The sequence below is a fragment of the Martes martes genome (genome assembly GCF_963455335.1).
Source record: "Martes martes genome assembly, chromosome: 7".
Lineage (NCBI taxonomy): Eukaryota > Metazoa > Chordata > Mammalia > Carnivora > Mustelidae > Martes > Martes martes.
The window spans coordinates 116,947,970-116,964,661 of NC_137894.1; the positions used below are offsets into that span (position 1 = coordinate 116,947,970).

Genomic DNA, 16,692 nt, shown 5'->3' on the forward strand with positions numbered 1-16,692 from the left:
TAATATGTTCTCAGACTTAGTATTCCTCATTTTCAGATTGTTCTCAGCACTTTCTGCCTGTTTATTTTCCAGATGAATGGTAGAATCATTTTCGTGGAGTTCCAAAAACCTCCCTTTTGGGGTTTTGATGAAAATTGCATTCAACCTATAAATTAATTGGGGAGAATTTGGCATCTTTACAACATTTAGTCTTTCCAACCAGCAATACACATATGGCATGCCCCTCCACATTTTCAAATATCATTTTGATGTCTCAGTGGAATTTTGTATTTTTCTTTATACAAATTTAACACATTCCTTATTAAAGTATTTCCCTATTATTTTATATTTCAGATACTTTTTTTAAAGTGGAATCTTTCCCCCCTTCAGTTTAGCTCTATTCTTTCTAATATTGTTTTTCCCCAGTGATTGCCAGGTACTGACAGGAATCTTAAGTGAATAGCATATTTGTTTCTATCCAAGCTTATAAACTCTGAGATTTAGAACTGGGACCAACCTTAAGTATATTTTCTTTTCATAGATGATAAAAGTGAGGTCATGAACAGTATATAACTTTATTTAAAGATCATACAGCTTGTTAGGTGAGTGGCTAAACAGGCAAATACTTCCAAACATTCATATTCTTTGTGTCGAGGACATGTAAAGCTTAAATGTCCGAAACCAGACTCATTGCCATCCCCCCTTGTGTTAATTTCCCGTGGCTGTTGTCACTGTGTACCACTGACTTAGTGACTTAACACACATGTATTGCCTTTTAGTTCTGGAGGTCGGAAATCCAAAGTGGCCCTCGCTGGCCGAAGATCACGGTGTCAGCAGGGCTGCCTTACTTCTGGAGGGTTGAGGGGCAAATCTATTTCCTTACCCTTCCAGAGCCTCGGGAGGCTGCCCGTATTCCTTGGCTCATGCACCTTCCTCCATTTCATAGCCAGTAACTTAGCAACTTCCAAGCTCTCTCTGACTCTTACTGAGTCTTCTACTTCCCTCCTTCCACTTTTTTTTTTTTTTAAGATTTTATTTCTTTATTTGACAGAGAGAGAGAGAGATCTCAAGTAAGCAGAGAGAGAGGGGGAAGCAGGCTCCCCACTGAGCAGAGAGCCCAATGTGGGGCTCGATCCCAGGACTCTGAGATCATGACCTGAGCCACCCAGGTGACCCTCCTCCTTCCACTTTTAAGGACCCTCAAGATTACATAGGGCCCGCCTGGATAATCTGGAATGATCTGCCCATTTTAAGGTCAGGAATCTGAACTCCATCAACAGCCCTACTCTTCTTTTCTCATGTGACATTTTCATGTGTTCTGGGGATTAGGATTTGGACATCTTTCGGTGGGGGGGTGGGGCATTATTCTGTCTACTACAGCAAGGATGAACTTTCAAAATTTCTGTCTAAGCACAGTAGCCCTCTACTTAAAGCACATCAGGGCATCTCATGCTCCTTGGATTATGGCCAAAACTCTTCTGTGGCCTTCCAGCTCCAGAATAATCTTATCCCACTCACTCTCCAGCTTCATTGGGCTCCATGCTCATTCTCACTCTATGCTTTGGCCACGGTGGCTCTTTCCATTCCCTGAGCATACCTTGTTCTCTCTTGTCACGAGGCTCTTGCACATGCTGTTCCCTCTGCCTGGAAAGCCCTTCTGCACCTCCCAACTACCTCTTATCCCTCAGATCTCAGCCCCATTCTGTATCCTCAGGGTCAATGCCCAAACCTTCCTGCTCAATCCTCTGTCCCACCATCCTGTAGCACCTTCTCTCTTTCCTTCAGAGAACTTAGCACACTGGTGATTTTACTTTACTCAGAATTACTTCATTCTCTCTCTGGCTGGACTAAAAGGATCTCTGTTTCTTTCTTCCCCACATCTTCAGAACCTGAAGCACCTGGTCCACAGTGGGCTCTTAGTGTGTGTCCCATGAATGACCAAATGAAATCAATAGCCTATTTCTAAAAAAAAGCATTTTTATTGAACTTGTTCACTGACACATTTATAAAAGCAAAAGGGCTTTTTGAAAATTTAGCAAATAAGTAAATCATTATAAATCCATATAGCCATTAAAAATGAAAAAGACTATAGCAATGGGGGAAAATGTTTATATTATGTTTAAAATAGCAGGATACAAAATGCTCTTATGCCAGTCAGAAGGCAAAGTGCAATAATGATCATAGCAATCAGTTCAAGATCATGGAATGGTGAGTGATACTTTTCTCCCACCTCCAAACTCCCCTGTTCCCATGTTCATATATTCATCACACATTTCCTGCAGCCAGTGTGTGCCAGGGTCTGTGTCAGGATGTATTGGTCTCTGTTCACTGCAAGGTTATGGCCAAGTAGGAGGAAAACTCATAATAATCATGACATAGATGATCTAGTATTGACAGACTATTGCTGTATTCAAGAAAACTTTGCCATGGTGTTCACCATAAGCTAAAGTAAGTATTTCTTAAATCAGGTCCATTATTATTATGGCATTGAAATTTTTAATTGTGTGTGTGTGTGGGGGGGGGAATTGTAGGAGAAATATACCCATTTTCTTTAGTCTTTAGGCTTTGAAGGAGATTTCCTAAATTGTCTCTCCAATCCCTAATCACCGCTTTTTATACATTCTAGAAGGAAAACATTTGGAATCAGGGTGAACTTCTGGTTACCTTAGTTCAACTACATTAAAAATGTTTGTGCTGGTCAACAGGACCCATTGATCCTCCCCAATTCAACCTCATTCCCAAGCATTTGGTGGATCTTCAGCACCCACTTCTAGGGAAACTGACAAGGCAGAGTTTTGCTGCCATAAATTCTCTTGGTTTCATCTTCTCACACTTATGTGCTCAGTGTCTGTGCCTCTGTGTTTGAGCATAATGTAAATACTTAATTTGTTTAATAAATATCCTGAAATAGCCTCTTTGAGTTGTTACTGGAAGGGCACGAACCTTTTAACTCACTTAGTCAGTGCAGATCAACACTTAATGTCTTTAATGATGATCAGGATCTTTTTTAGTGGCTGAAAATCTCCGTAATCAATGATGTGGTCCTGCCTGGAGGCAGGAGAGACTAGATAATGGGCAGAAAATGTCACGCTGGATGGGACTAGTAATTTGAATCCCTGAAATCAGTATTAGAGTGGCCATTTATGGGAGAGGCCGGTTTCTTCCCAAGACTAAGAAGAGCCCCGCCAGCACCCCAGTACTCTTTAGTGATTTACACATTGCTGAAACCATGATGAGCCAGTTCCTCTTTCAGCCGGAAACATCTAAGGCTCTTCTCCCCCTCCCACCTACCCAACAAGGCCATTCCATGCCAGCTTGCGGCACAGTGGTCACCCACCTGAAAAGTAATTCTCAGTGCTGGGCAGGAGCGGGGAGGATTGGGGCCCGGGGGTATCATGGGATTTCTGAGACCTCGTTAAGGAGGGTGCATCCCCTTTTCTTTCCCCGTCCCTATACCAACCTTAAGAATTTTATTTTCATTTCAGGGATAGGAAACAAGTCCCATTTTCTAGCTGTTATATGAAGGAGCACTTCCAGCTTTCAGTCCTAAAATATCCCCTCTGAACTTGGAGTCCCTTGGTCTTAGTCTAGCATTTGATTAATTTAGCCATGTTCACATTTTCTGCATTTCATAATTTTCTGAACACTTGTCATATGCCCTGCGAACCTTCTTTATCTCTTTTGAGTGAAATTCTCATATTAAAAGCCCTCATGGTCATTCCATTTGGTGTGACTTTGTGATTATAAGTGGACTTTATTAATAGAGAGCTTCTGATAATATGAGGGAATTGTTTCATTATGAAACGTTATTCATTTTTTATGTTGTTTATTATTGTCCACAGATGCAGAGGTTTCAAATGGTGGGAGCACGTTATAAACGAAAGCATAAGTAATTTATTGTAATTATTCTGAACTAAGGCCAGATTTCCTACTGGCTCAGTGATGCACATCAATTGAAAATGGGCTGAGATATAAAATCTTATTTTCTTAAATGGATTATTTAAAATGAAAGTGTAAGCAATTAAAAATACTAATTTTTATAAATTCCTGTATCTTCCTTTAATGAAAAAACAAAACCTGACTTGATCAAATTTTAAAATAACGTTTCTATAACTAAGCTATATGGAGTAAGTCCCTTGGATTTCTGGTGAGGCTAAACTAACACAGTATAATTCGGCCATGTCACAGTCCCTAGGGTGACTGTCAGGTCCTGGGCTCTCCTTTGAAATGTGAGTGCTTTTAATTAGATGAAGCAATGGCTAGTTTTTGTTTCTCTATTATTATATTATTATCATTCCATTGCCAGGACTCCCAGTCTGATCTAATTGTAAGGGAGGCTGGAAAATGTGGTTTAGCTATGTTTTCGGGAAGAGAGGGAATTAAGTTTTGTGGAACATATAACAAGCTCTGCCTCGGAATCAAACTTTACCCATGTCAGAATGGATAACCCATTATCCCAGCTCCTTTTCCTTCCAAGCTGTTCTATATCCACCGATTCGAAATGCCCCTTTTGACCTTTGGTGAATTCCTATGTACGTGTTCTGGATGTTGTTCTCACTCACTGATTGCTGGGTCTTAATCACACTGTTTTACTTACTGAAGCTCTATATTCTATTTTGCTACTATGTGTATTTTCTAAAAAAATATTCTGAATCTTCTGGCACATTTCCTTTTCCAGATAAACTTGAGCTTCACATTTCCTAAGAAAGGAAAAAAATAAGCAAACAAAAAACTCTCCAGTCTCCCTATCATCTATTATTAAATATATGTTCTACTTGAAAACATGATACTATTAGAGAAGATAAGCATTATTTGACATTCGGTATCTTCTGACTCCGAGGAAGTATGCTTTTAAAAAGCAAGCTTTCTATCGCACAGTGGCTAGCAATGTTATTAGCAGGGATTTATAAACGACTTGAATGTTTATGGTTCATATTTCAACTTCAAGTCTGTTTGTTGCATTAGCAAAATGAAGCTCATTAAGACTTTTCTTTTGGATCATCTCTCCAAGCCTCTGAGTCCACTAATACTCCGCTTTCTTGTCCGGGAGTATGTAATCTTTCCCACATTACACTTGAAAGTTCAGCTCATTCCTAAACCTCCAGTCAAGGATATGAACTTGTTGCTTTCAGAGAGGCCACATCTGTGCACTGAGCCATTACGCCATCTGTTAAAGTGGTCAGAGTTCATTTTATTGCCTCCTTTGTGGAAGGACTCGTACTGTAAAAGCGTGTGTTATTGAAAACATAATTTTCCTCATCATTATGCTTTCTTTCTAGCCGGATCATAACCTGCGAGAAATCTATTGAGCAGAGAGTGAAAAGCTCTTCAGAATAGCTGTTCTTAAGAGATTAAATGATTGCCATCTCTGTCCCATTTCTTTTATCTCATAATCAAGTTCAAGATGATACTAGATATCTCAGCTGAAGTGATTATATATTTGAAATAGAAATGGCTTTATCTCCATTCATATTTCACACTGTTGAAGGCAGGATCATTTTTTCCCCATTTACATTTATATATGTATGGTTCTTTACAACTGTCTGCAGGGTTAAGGATTCAAAGTACTTTTTGAAGGCAAAAATAGCTAATAGGAATTCGGTTGTATTTTTAATAAGTGTTCTGTGCACAAAGACACTTAAGTTGTATATGAAGATCCAGCTTAGACCCATCAAAATTTAGAGCCGTATCAAATCTTGGCAAGTCATAGCCCAACCATTCTTGACAAGTGAAGAGTTTGGGCTTCAGAGCAGCTAAGACACTTGCCCAAGGTCACACAGCCTCGCTGAGCTGAAAGCTCCCTCCTGGGCCGTTTCTGCTGGACCCTGCTGCCTCCCCGCTCCCATATTCAGAGCAAACCTGTCACACAGATCTGCTGTGGGGAAAGAATGGGAGGTCTAGTGACCCAAAGACATAGGAACCAGATTTTTTTGTAATTGGTTCAAAGATGTTCACTTTGGGTTTTATTCTTTATCCTTAAATCTGTCTGATCTGTGCTGTTTTCTTACATCACAATTTCTCTTCCAGAGATTCAAACTGAGAAAAAAGATCATGTCACTATTTATTAGCAACTCTGCTAAAACACTTGCTAGAGAAGAAATATGACACTCTTTGCCGGAAGTGAGACATTGGGCTGTATGTTGATTGCATTTACCCACATGCCCACAAGTAGTCAATAATCAAGCATACTGAAATTACATTCTTTCCTCCTTTTAAAATATTTCTAGCTTTAAATAAGACTCCTCATTTTTAAAACCTAGTAAATAGGACAAAGTGAGTCATTATTTATAGTTAATCACTTTTGCCAGCTGTGACTGCATTTCACATCCATTTTTCTGTTTTGTCTTGGACTGGAGAATCTATCCTGTCGCTCTGTAAGGAAAAAACCATATTGGTCCCATCAATAGCCTCTTTCAGCACATAATCACAGTTAAGGCGCTACAAATAGAGATTTTTGTTGGATGCAGCAAGAAAAGTAACTTCTTCAGAATCCAGAACTGTGGAGAGTAATCTCAAATCTTGAGATCGCACCTAACAAGAAAATCTGAATTATTTTAGGCTTCATTTCAAAATGGAATAATCATTTCACAAATATTGTATTTATGAGTGTCTGTTCTATGTCTACCAAGTTCCAGATACTGCAAGGTTGAGAAAAGACTTCAGATGGGATCCCTGGTATGTCAGGATGCTTTAATTTGATAATATCAGGGATCCATTTCAGACCGCCTTGAACAATCCTTGAATCTTGACTTCACTGGGTCAGGTGACTAAAAATTTTGACCTTAGGCACTCTTCAGGCCTGGTTTGATTAGGCTCCAGCTCACTCTGCTGTTCTTCTGACTCTTTCTCTCACTGTGGATAGCCCCATTCTCAGGCTGATAATTGACATCTATGCGCATGTACAGAAAATTTCTGGATCAATGCACCATTGGCTCACAGAACTGGGGAGATTGTGTCCTTGTGGTAGAAAAAGGACTATTATACTGCCCAGCCTCACCCCTGCATCCCCGCCCTCCAAGGAAAGGGCTTCTTCTTAACTCACAAACAGAATTCCTAGGCTTCATTACGGTTGAACCGACTCCTTACCATCCAGCAGTGGCCAAGGGAGAAATGTCATGTGCTGACTGGCCAGTCGATCCTTGAACCCAATCCCTGTGGTGAGGAGGGCAGGATTATAGTGCTTGGCTTCGGCCAGTTAGCTGCCCCTCCTGGAGCCTGGGGTGGCAAGCCATTCACCCAAATCCCACAGCTGCTGAGTAGCACAGAGGTGTAGGATGGATGCTGGGGAAGGACCTAACAAAATCCACCCTGTCTTTCATTTAGAAAGTTGAGCCTGGTCTTAATGAGGCCAAAGCTTTGCCTGGCTTGTGTCATTCTTCATTCTTGATCTGGTCTGGCCAGCCTTTTATCCTTCCCCAATTCAGCCAACGTGCCCAATTCCCCCACCTGCTCATGGCCAGTCCATGGCTATACCTCTGTATCCACAAGGCCAGTGACCTCTCTTATACTTAGGAACGTATTATCCTCCTGCTAAAAGAATAATGACTTGCTGACAGACTAAATAGTATTAAATAAGACACATGTATTAGACAGAGAAGCCTGCTCCTATCATTTTCTGGTGACCCCTGGCAATTCAGTTGTCTGGAACTTCAAACTCCAGAGCTCTTCTGAAAGGCAATATTTCATTTGCTCTAAAGATGTTTCTAGAGGAACACTCTGATCTATTTCAAGTAGTGAGATACCCCTCACCTTCATGAGAATCTGACGTGACATGTTATGGCTGATGGCAATTTAAATGCCCCGGGAGAACTTCCATCTCTCAAAATAAAACTTTCCGCCATGTCTCAGCCTGGGTTTTTCCTGGAAGCAGGGCTTTGGGTGAGAAATGGCCTGCAGCTTGTTTGGGAAAGAACCTCCGTGAGCAAGCGCAGAACAGAGACTGAGGGCAAGCCAGCACAGGGGTCTGTGAACCAAATTTGTTACTTCTGGAAGCAGCTAGAGCTCGATACCACCAGAACCTCCAGGGAGCCGAGAGGACAACTTCAGAGTTGTCTGCCTGCCTGAGGGACAGGAGAGAGCCGACATCCACTGGCGCCTGCTCCCTCCCTGGGCAGGGGTTGGCCCGTGGGGTGTCCACTCCTTATTTTTTCACACTTCCAGACGGCATCTGTGTGAGGGCCACACCTGGGTGTTAGCGGTCCCAGGAAGACAGTGAGAGATACTTGGCATTGGGTGCGCCAAGGGGTAGTCCTCCAGCCGTAACCGAGCTAAAGGATGGGGGTGAGAACATGAGGTGGGTGCCTAGGGAGTCCACCGCACAGTGAACAGCCAAAGTCACACAGGAACCCAGAGAAGACCAGAAACCATCTACACATCTCTTTTATCTTTCCTGCGTGTCTGAATGGCTTTTCTTAACACGTGTCTTTAAAAAGGTAAAATTAATAAACACATTACCAACCGGATTGCCGTAGAGCCCTGCAGGACTCTCATCAACAAAGAGGCAAGCACGCTGGTGGAAAGAACCAGCGGGCTCCTCAGAAGAGAAGGCTGCTTGCGGGAGAAGCTGTCATCATCACATCTTCAATTGGCGGGTCCTCTCATCCCCAGCAGGGGCTCCTTGCTTGGAGGGTAATTTCTATTCTCACTGTTCAGTCAGGATGACAGCTTTGTCCCTAATGTGATGGCAGTTTTGACTTTAGTTTAAATTATTCCATAAAGAATCAAAGAGAAAGAGATTCTCTCTCTTTTTTTCCCCCACCCCAAAAATTCCACTAAGAAAACTTTTCTAATTTAAATCTTTGCCTCCACATTAAATTTCTCATTCATGTTGCAGGTGAATCAAATACAGCGTCAACTTTCAAAACCCTGTGTGACTATCACAGTGACTCAAAATAATTGCTGTCTGTCAGTGTATTTGCTGGGAACACAGATATGCCTGTCACCGGCTCCGTTATCACACCAAGAGCTTGCCTCTCGAGCCTCTTCTCTGGGCTCAATTCAGAGCCTTAGTGTCAGCAAGGCAGAGCACTGGGGCAGTTATCTGCATAACCCATCCAAGAAACATGTGTGCCTCAGCTGCCCCTGAAATCACCTGTTGGTTTTTTTTTAAAGTCCTTAGAGCAATTATTGTAGTAAGTGTAGATGTAGCTGGAATGTTCCAAAGAATTGCCTCCAGCTGTGGTTCCTCTAGCCTGGTAGTTTTAAACTAGGGACGATTTTGTCCCTCAGCGGACTCTTGGCCATATCCGGAGATGTTTTGGGCTGTCATAGCTGGGGAGCAAGGATGGAGGGTGCCACGGACATCAGGACGGTAGAGCCCAGAGAGGCTGCAGTGCCCAGGACAGCCTCCCACGGTAAAGGATTAGCCAGCCAAACGCTGCCCTAGCTGTCGAGGGTTTACACATTGTAAAATAAGGCCATCTTCTCAGAAAATCTGGACTGAAAGAAAATATTCCTTCAGTTGAAAAATATCAATAATATTAAAAAATACTTGGGGTGCCAGGGTGACTCAGTTGATTAAGCGACTGCCTTTGGCTCAGGTCATGATTCTGGAGTCCCGGAATCGAGTCCTGATTTGGGCTCCCTGCTCAACAGGGAGTCTGCTTCTCCCTCTGACCCTCTCCCCTCTCATGCTCTCTCTCTCATTCTCTCTCTCTCAAGTAAATAAATAAAATCTTTTAAAAAAGTGTTTAAAATATATATATATTAAAAAATACTCTAAGACAAAATAACGCCAAAGAGAACTTTCTGCTTACCATCTCACATTCAGGTTCTGCCCAAATGAATTTGATGTTTGTAAGAGTGTGATTATAATACATACTAGTTTATATTCTTGTTTCCACTTAAAAACATCACGTTTATATTCTCTATATCGTTTTGATAGAGAATATTCCATTGTTTCAATGTAATGAGATCGAACCATTGCCTCTTTCTTTTCTTCATTTTTAATTAAAAAAAATTAATTTTGTCCTTTTTTTTTTTTTTAAAGTATCTTGGGAAAAAGCACGTACTCCAATCTGAAATCTGGCTTGGGAGACCTGGCCATGTGGCTCTCTTGAATTACTTTACAAAAACTATTTTCCAAGAAATAGCTATTTTCTAAAGATTACAAGAAATAGTTATTATGTAAATATTTTCATACAGGAAACACTACTTGTGAAAAACAGTCACTATTTATATATTTTTAAAATTCAAAAACTCCCTCTGTTTCTCTTCAGAATGTATTAAAGCAACACTCTGGCCTCCAGTGTGGAAGCCTGGCTCCTTCAGGGCGGGACCCACCTAGCCTCTGGGTCTCAGCCCATCTAGTTCGGGCTGTTGGAATCCACACCGCATCACAAGAAGAGGAGAACAGAAGCTTAACAAGTTTAACAAGTCAGGATGTAACAGACAAATGCTAAAGCTCATGCTGATGAAAGTAATTATAACCACTTACAGGATGAGTCAGAAAATGTTTATATTTTAACAGAAAACTGTCAGAACCTAGCTAAGTGGACACAGTCTAGTCTTGCCTGAAATTCTCAATGTGTCCCAGTGTCAGCCTGGGTGTTGCTGTGTGTCACAGTTCAGTGTTGCCTGGAAGCCCCATTCCACACCCTGCAGGATTGTCAAGCACTTCTGAAGCGTTTTTACAGTATCTGGAAGGCCCATGACTCTCACGCCTTCCTCTGAATTAATTCGGCTGATAGATCATCAAACCATCCCCCACAGTTGTTGCTGGCTTGTGCACCTGCTCGGGTGGAACTCATCTCCTAACTCAGTCTTCAGCTTCAAAGTCAACACAGAAGCCCCCCCCCCCACAACACACACACAGACACACACAGACACACACACACACACACACACACATCATCTGCAGTGGAGTCTGCCTGTTGCAGTCCTTGGTGAAGATACAGGAGGTTCTAACAAGTAATACAGACACCTTTGAAGCACACGGTAAACGTAGCAGATGAGTAAAGGACTTCTGGTCGCCGCACCCCCACAGACTTTCCCAGGGGCCATGTCCCTTCATGGAGGATCCCCGCCTCCTGCCTCTCCGTGGCCCATTCTTCCTCATCTCTCTCTTATCTGGCTTGTCATCCCCTTGCACCCGAGAATCCTAAATTGTTCGTGCTGAGTTACACAGAGCAGCTCAGCTCTCCCGAGTCTCTGCTCCACGAATCAGACCCACATCTTCCTTCTGCATCTCAAAAGCAAGCAAACCAGGAAGCTTCAATTTAACTGGACCTATATTTCTAGAAAGCAGTTACTTTTGTTAACAAACAGCATTTCATTTCTTCTTGGACATCTGTGGGAGCTTTGTTAACTCCTTTGAAAAGCCAGTTCTGAAATAGATGCCCGTATACTTGTCTGTATCTGTATCCACTTTTCTGGCGGAAGAGCTGCTACTTAGTCCGATGGGAGTGCTCGGGCTTCGGCTGCAGGGCAGGTTAGACTCAGATGTGGCTAGCATCTGTCTCAGTTTCCAGTTTCCTGCTCTGTATTTCCCTCTGTGTCGTTCAACCCGACCCTCAAGTGGTTCTTTCCATCCGTCTTCTGCTCTGCGGCCTTGTTTGCCGGAGCTCATCTCGCACTTTGGTCTCTTTCGTACCTAGTCTGTGTTTTCAAAATGCGACTGGGCATGGAGACCGCAACTGACTATTCCTTATGGGTCCCTGAGTGATGGTTCCTGGGGGCCTTCGTCAGCACGCGTTCTCTCTCTGGCTGGTTTCCAGACTCTCTAAAAGCAGTGATGATATACTCTCTTTCTTTGACCCCCAACCCTTCGTGGAAGGTGGTACATATTCCCTAATGTTGTCAGGTGTTTCTCCAGATCTTTTGATTCCACAGATTCATGTACTCTGCAAACATGTGTCTTCTGCAGTGAGCTGAGAGGTAGGGACACAGCCAGAAACAAGAGAAAGTTCTCACCCTCCCCGAATTCATTTCTAGTTAGAGTGAGAAGTGGTGGAGTATTTTAGTGCTTGGTGAGTGCTGGTAACACCAAAACAGCACACCCTCCTTTCAGAACCAGAGCAAGCACCTGCTGAGGGGGAATGCGGTAAACAGGAACGATGAAACCCGCTACCTAATGACGTTTCTTCATCTCGGCGCACACTGCTTCTAGCCGCCAGCCACATCTGCTCTTCGATCACGCGGCGATTCAAGTGTGGGTGCTGTGAAACATTCCTTCTTCAGGATAATTCCATCCTCGATGAAAAAACAATATATTTCGGTTTTTAAAATTATAGCTCTGAAATGTGAATTTCCTCTTTACCCTCCTTGAGACAACCAGACCTGCTCTCTGTCTCAAACACACATACATACACACACACACACACACACACACACACACACAGAATGAGGAAGAAAAGTCAGAAGATAGGAGGTACTTTACCACATCTTATTCTAAATATAAACACGATGTTCATATTCATTATGTGAATAAAATGCCACTACAAACTTTATGAATAAATGTTTCCGTTTTAATGATTCGTGGTTATACCATGCCTATTTTATGATGGGAAGTTTTGGCAAAGACAGCAAGAAAAATAAGTGAATGCAATTACAATGAAGGTTATTTACTGAGAAAAAGGGATTCCCTTTTCCACATTCAGCATCTCAGTAAGTGAACAAACATACTGAGAAAATATTATCAGAAGCAGTTTATTTCAAACATTACTTTTCTAGGTTATCCTCTTAACCTACCCTCTGGGATTTATAGTTCAACCATACCAGTTCAGAGTGGAAAGAAAAAAGGCCACTGATCTAATCCAATTCCTTGGGAAAAATACTTAGGCAATATTAAGAATCTTCAATTATCTAATTTAATAAAAGGGAAGGTTTATTTTCTGTAGTCAGTAACATGTGATACTGATTATTTCTAATCCCTTAGAAGAGATCTAACATTCTGCTTTTGGTCCTGTTATAGCATGAAATCATCATGTATATTTTACCAAAAGAAGTAGCAAGAATAATGGCCTCTGCAGTCTGCAGTCATTTTACGCTAACACACTGCAACATGGTTTTGCCCTGGGGCAGAGAAGTAGGGATTTTCTGTACTTCAAAAGAATGAAAAATTATCATCACTATCCAGAACCATTATAGACTTCAGAGACTTTGGCATGAAATATTCAGAAAGTTTATTTTAGAATTCAATATTTTAAAAGCCTGCTTTAAAACTATTACAGTGATTAGTGGCTCTGTTACTTGGGCCAGTCTTTGCTTTAAAAAGCCCTGTGTCATGGTTGATACCATTTGTTGTTTCAACAAATAATTTGCATCAACCACAGGAGCTCCACATAAGGAATGTAATGTATTGTTTTAGAAGGCCCCCCAAAGAGGAATTGTGACCACTACTCATCAGTTACCCTTTCAAGCACACTTCTTTTTTTTTTTTTTTTTAAGATTTTATTTATTTATTAATTTATTTGTCAGAGAGAGAGAGAGAGAACACAAGCAGGTAGAGCAGCAGGCAGAGGCAGAGAGAGAAGCAGGCTCCCTGCTGAGCAAGCAGCCCAATGTGGGACTTGATCCCAAGACTCTGGGATCATGACCTGAGCCGAAGGCAGCAGCTTAACCAACTGAGCCACCCAGGCATCCTTCAAACACACTTCTTAAATAAACATTACTTTTCCTGGTCCTGGTTGAAATGTGTTTCTAATGCTGTGATTTTTGTCCTCCTGACATGTGTTATCTTACCCCTGTGGAGGGGGTGCTATTTCTCTGTCCCTGTCAAGGGAGCCATGCTCCTGTCTCAGTGGTTCTAGGGACACACAGGGCTGACGCAACTGAGGCCACCCACAGCCTCAGCCAACCAGCCAGAGGCTCCCATCTTTACCGCTCTGCACCAGAAAAGCTTATCGGGTGTTTGTGAGGATTTAACACCACTTCTGAGGCCAGTGAAGACTTCTGGAGCTAGAGTTAGCCACGTGAAATTGCAATACAACCCCTTGTCCTTGGACTGTTCTGTATACGTAGGGAAGCCGCCTTGCAGTAGAGTATTTAGAGAGCCTCGTTTTGGGAGTGTCGTGGTCTTGATTTGTGTTCCAAGTCTGCTACTTACCAGCAGTGTGATCTTGTGAAATTGGTGGACCGCTTCCAGCTCAGTGTCTCTGTCTGTAAAGTGGACCCATCCCAGCATCATGCCAAGATTCAATAAGACGAGGAATGTCAAGGCAGCACAGTGCAGGTGTCAGTCATTGTCCCCGTCACTGCTATTTATTCCCCAAACATTTTTCTTATCTCTCGTTGGTTGATTCCACATTTCTGCTGTGTGATGCATATATATTTGTTGGTATATCACAGAAAGAATGTGCAGGATGATTAGAAGAACGATTTCTGCTTTTCTTTAAAAATCTGTGCATTTGGCTTCATTTCTTTAAATGTAATGGAATATATTATTTTTGTAGGTTTTAGTAAGTACGTTTTCCTTTCCTTCCCTCCGTAGACATTATCAATGTAAGAAAAAATGGGCTTCAAGTTTGCCTTCAAGTAGGTGCCTCTAATGAACATGCAAAGAAATAAAGATTGTGGAGCGCTCTTAATGTGTAAGTGAGACAAAAATAATCTGAAAATAACAAAATAACTTTTGTTTTGTTTTCCAGGGAAGTAGATCAAGACTCAGATGGTCTTGTCAGCTTTAAAGACTTTGAATATGCCATGAACTGTGGACAAAATGAAGCCTAACTATTGTGAACTGCTTTTGGCAACCTCTGGGGAGACCTCTGTGTATTTAAATGTCAAACTCCACTCCGTTAGTGATGTAATTACGCTGCATACTTGTGATTAAACTCTCCATCGTGGTTTTCAGATGCTGGTATTACTTGCATGGCAGAATCCTGGAGGAGGTCATTCCACATGGTCTTCCACTGGGGCTCGTAGCCCTGAGCCAGGCTGCTGCTGGCTCTGCCACTGGGGGTGGCCCCACACCTCCTCTTCACTCTCAATCCACCCCACCCACACTGCAGGCTGGGGTACTCCACTCACCAGTCCTCACCACCCCACCTGCTTGCTCCATGATTCTCATTGGTTCCTAATGTCTGGAGAGAAGTTGCTTTTTCCTGCCAATGGTACCAGTTTTCTTCTTGCGTTCAACTTTGTTTGAACAAATAATAGCACCTGTGTGTACTGAGTGCTTAATGATGTTCCAAGCGATGAACAAAAAAGCACTGGAAAAACAAGGACTTAAGACTTCTCTAGGATAAAGTACCCAGTGTCAAAATCTTCATTGAAAAATGGCCCTAGGGCACTCGCTATACAAAATTTGAAGAAACAAATTGGGCTGGCACAAGTAAGTCTTCTCCAGCTGGATACAGAAGAAGAACAGCGTGCAGTATGAAAGGATACTGGGGGCAAAAGATTTATTTGGGAAGCGCTTTCGGATGGCTTGGGCCTGGAGTTTCTGTGGCTACCCAACTGTCCTCTGCTCACACTTCCTGGTTGTGGGTGGCCCCGCCTGGACCAAGAGGCTGAGCTGTGTGCGTTCACATTTTCCATCTTTTGCCCGTCCGCACGTAGGGTTTGGTAATGCTGTACCCAAACAGAAACTGTTACCTGGGACCCTCAGCACTTATTTCAGATAAATGCCGGTATCAGTGCCAATGTTTTATCTCTAAGTGTTCAGGAATCGCAACATTAACATTAGGAAAACATCTAATTCAAATTTCAGAAGTAGTAAACATTTCAAGATCAAATAAAAATATGCATTTGTAAAATAGAAACATTAAACAAGCATCATTCAAACACAAATTATTGGCAGATAAACTTAAAAATAAGATCTTAAACTGTTACAAATCAAAGGAGCCTCAGGAGACAAAACAGTATAATTTGATGTTCTTAGAATAGAAAAAAGGACATTAGGTAGACACTAATAAAGAATGGACTTTAGGGGCACCTGGGTCAGTTGGTTGAGCATCTGCCTTCTACTTAGGTCATGATCCTGGGGTGTGGGATCGAGCCCTGCATCTGGCTCCCCACTGCTTCTCCCTCTGCCTGCTTCTACCCCTGCTTGTGCTTTCTCTCTCTCTCTCTCTGTCAAATAAACAAATACAATCTAAAAAAAAAAAAAAAAAAAGAACGGACTTTAGTTAATAATACTACCTTCACAATTTTTCTGCAAATCTAAAACTGTTACCAAAAAAAAAAGACTTTAAAAAATCTTTTTCAAAAACTAGCAAACTAAACAATATCAAAAATGAAGAAAACTTTGAAAATCATTGAGAAGTACAAATGAAATTTTATTTTAAAAAGCAGAGTGGATCCAAGGTATCCTTGAGTATCCTGTGTGTTTTAGTACAAATTGTTCTGGCTGATGGAAAGCCCTTTGTGACTTTGGTAGAGTTTGTTCAGGAAGTGTTTTCATCAGAACTTCATCTCAATATATAAGTGATATGGATTTTAGATTTTTTAAAAATCAGAGTAAGCCACCAACAAAATGCCAGTATTTCAGAAATTGCCAGGATGCCAAAACCTTGAATTGCAGTCACTATTTGGACCTTGTTTCCCCCCGGGAAACGTGACAAGAGAAAGAGAGGATTCACTTTCTCCAGTTGACGTGGGAGGCAAGAGGCCAGGCTGGGAATAGCTATCGGGCAACTCCCTTGGCCCTGGATTAGTCCAGGCTTTTTTCGGTCTCAATGACAGAAATCTACCCTAATGAATTTAGATGTAAAGGGGACTTACTAGAAAATACTAGGCTAGCTTATGGAGTTTAACATATGGAAGGCAGTGGTG

General features: G+C 41.9%; 1 protein-coding gene across 1 annotated transcript in view; it reads left to right on the top strand.

Moving 5' to 3' along the window:
* The window catches only part of EFCAB11 (EF-hand calcium binding domain 11), a 141,167-nt gene extending 126,397 nt beyond the window's left edge, over positions 1 to 14,770 (top strand). The window contains exon 6 of the mRNA XM_080808646.1: positions 14,565 to 14,770. Coding sequence (XP_080664772.1) covers positions 14,565 to 14,646 — 82 coding nt within the window. The 3' untranslated portion in view covers positions 14,647 to 14,770. The remainder of the gene's footprint in view (positions 1 to 14,564) is intronic.
* Positions 14,771 to 16,692: the final 1,922 nt, after the last annotated feature.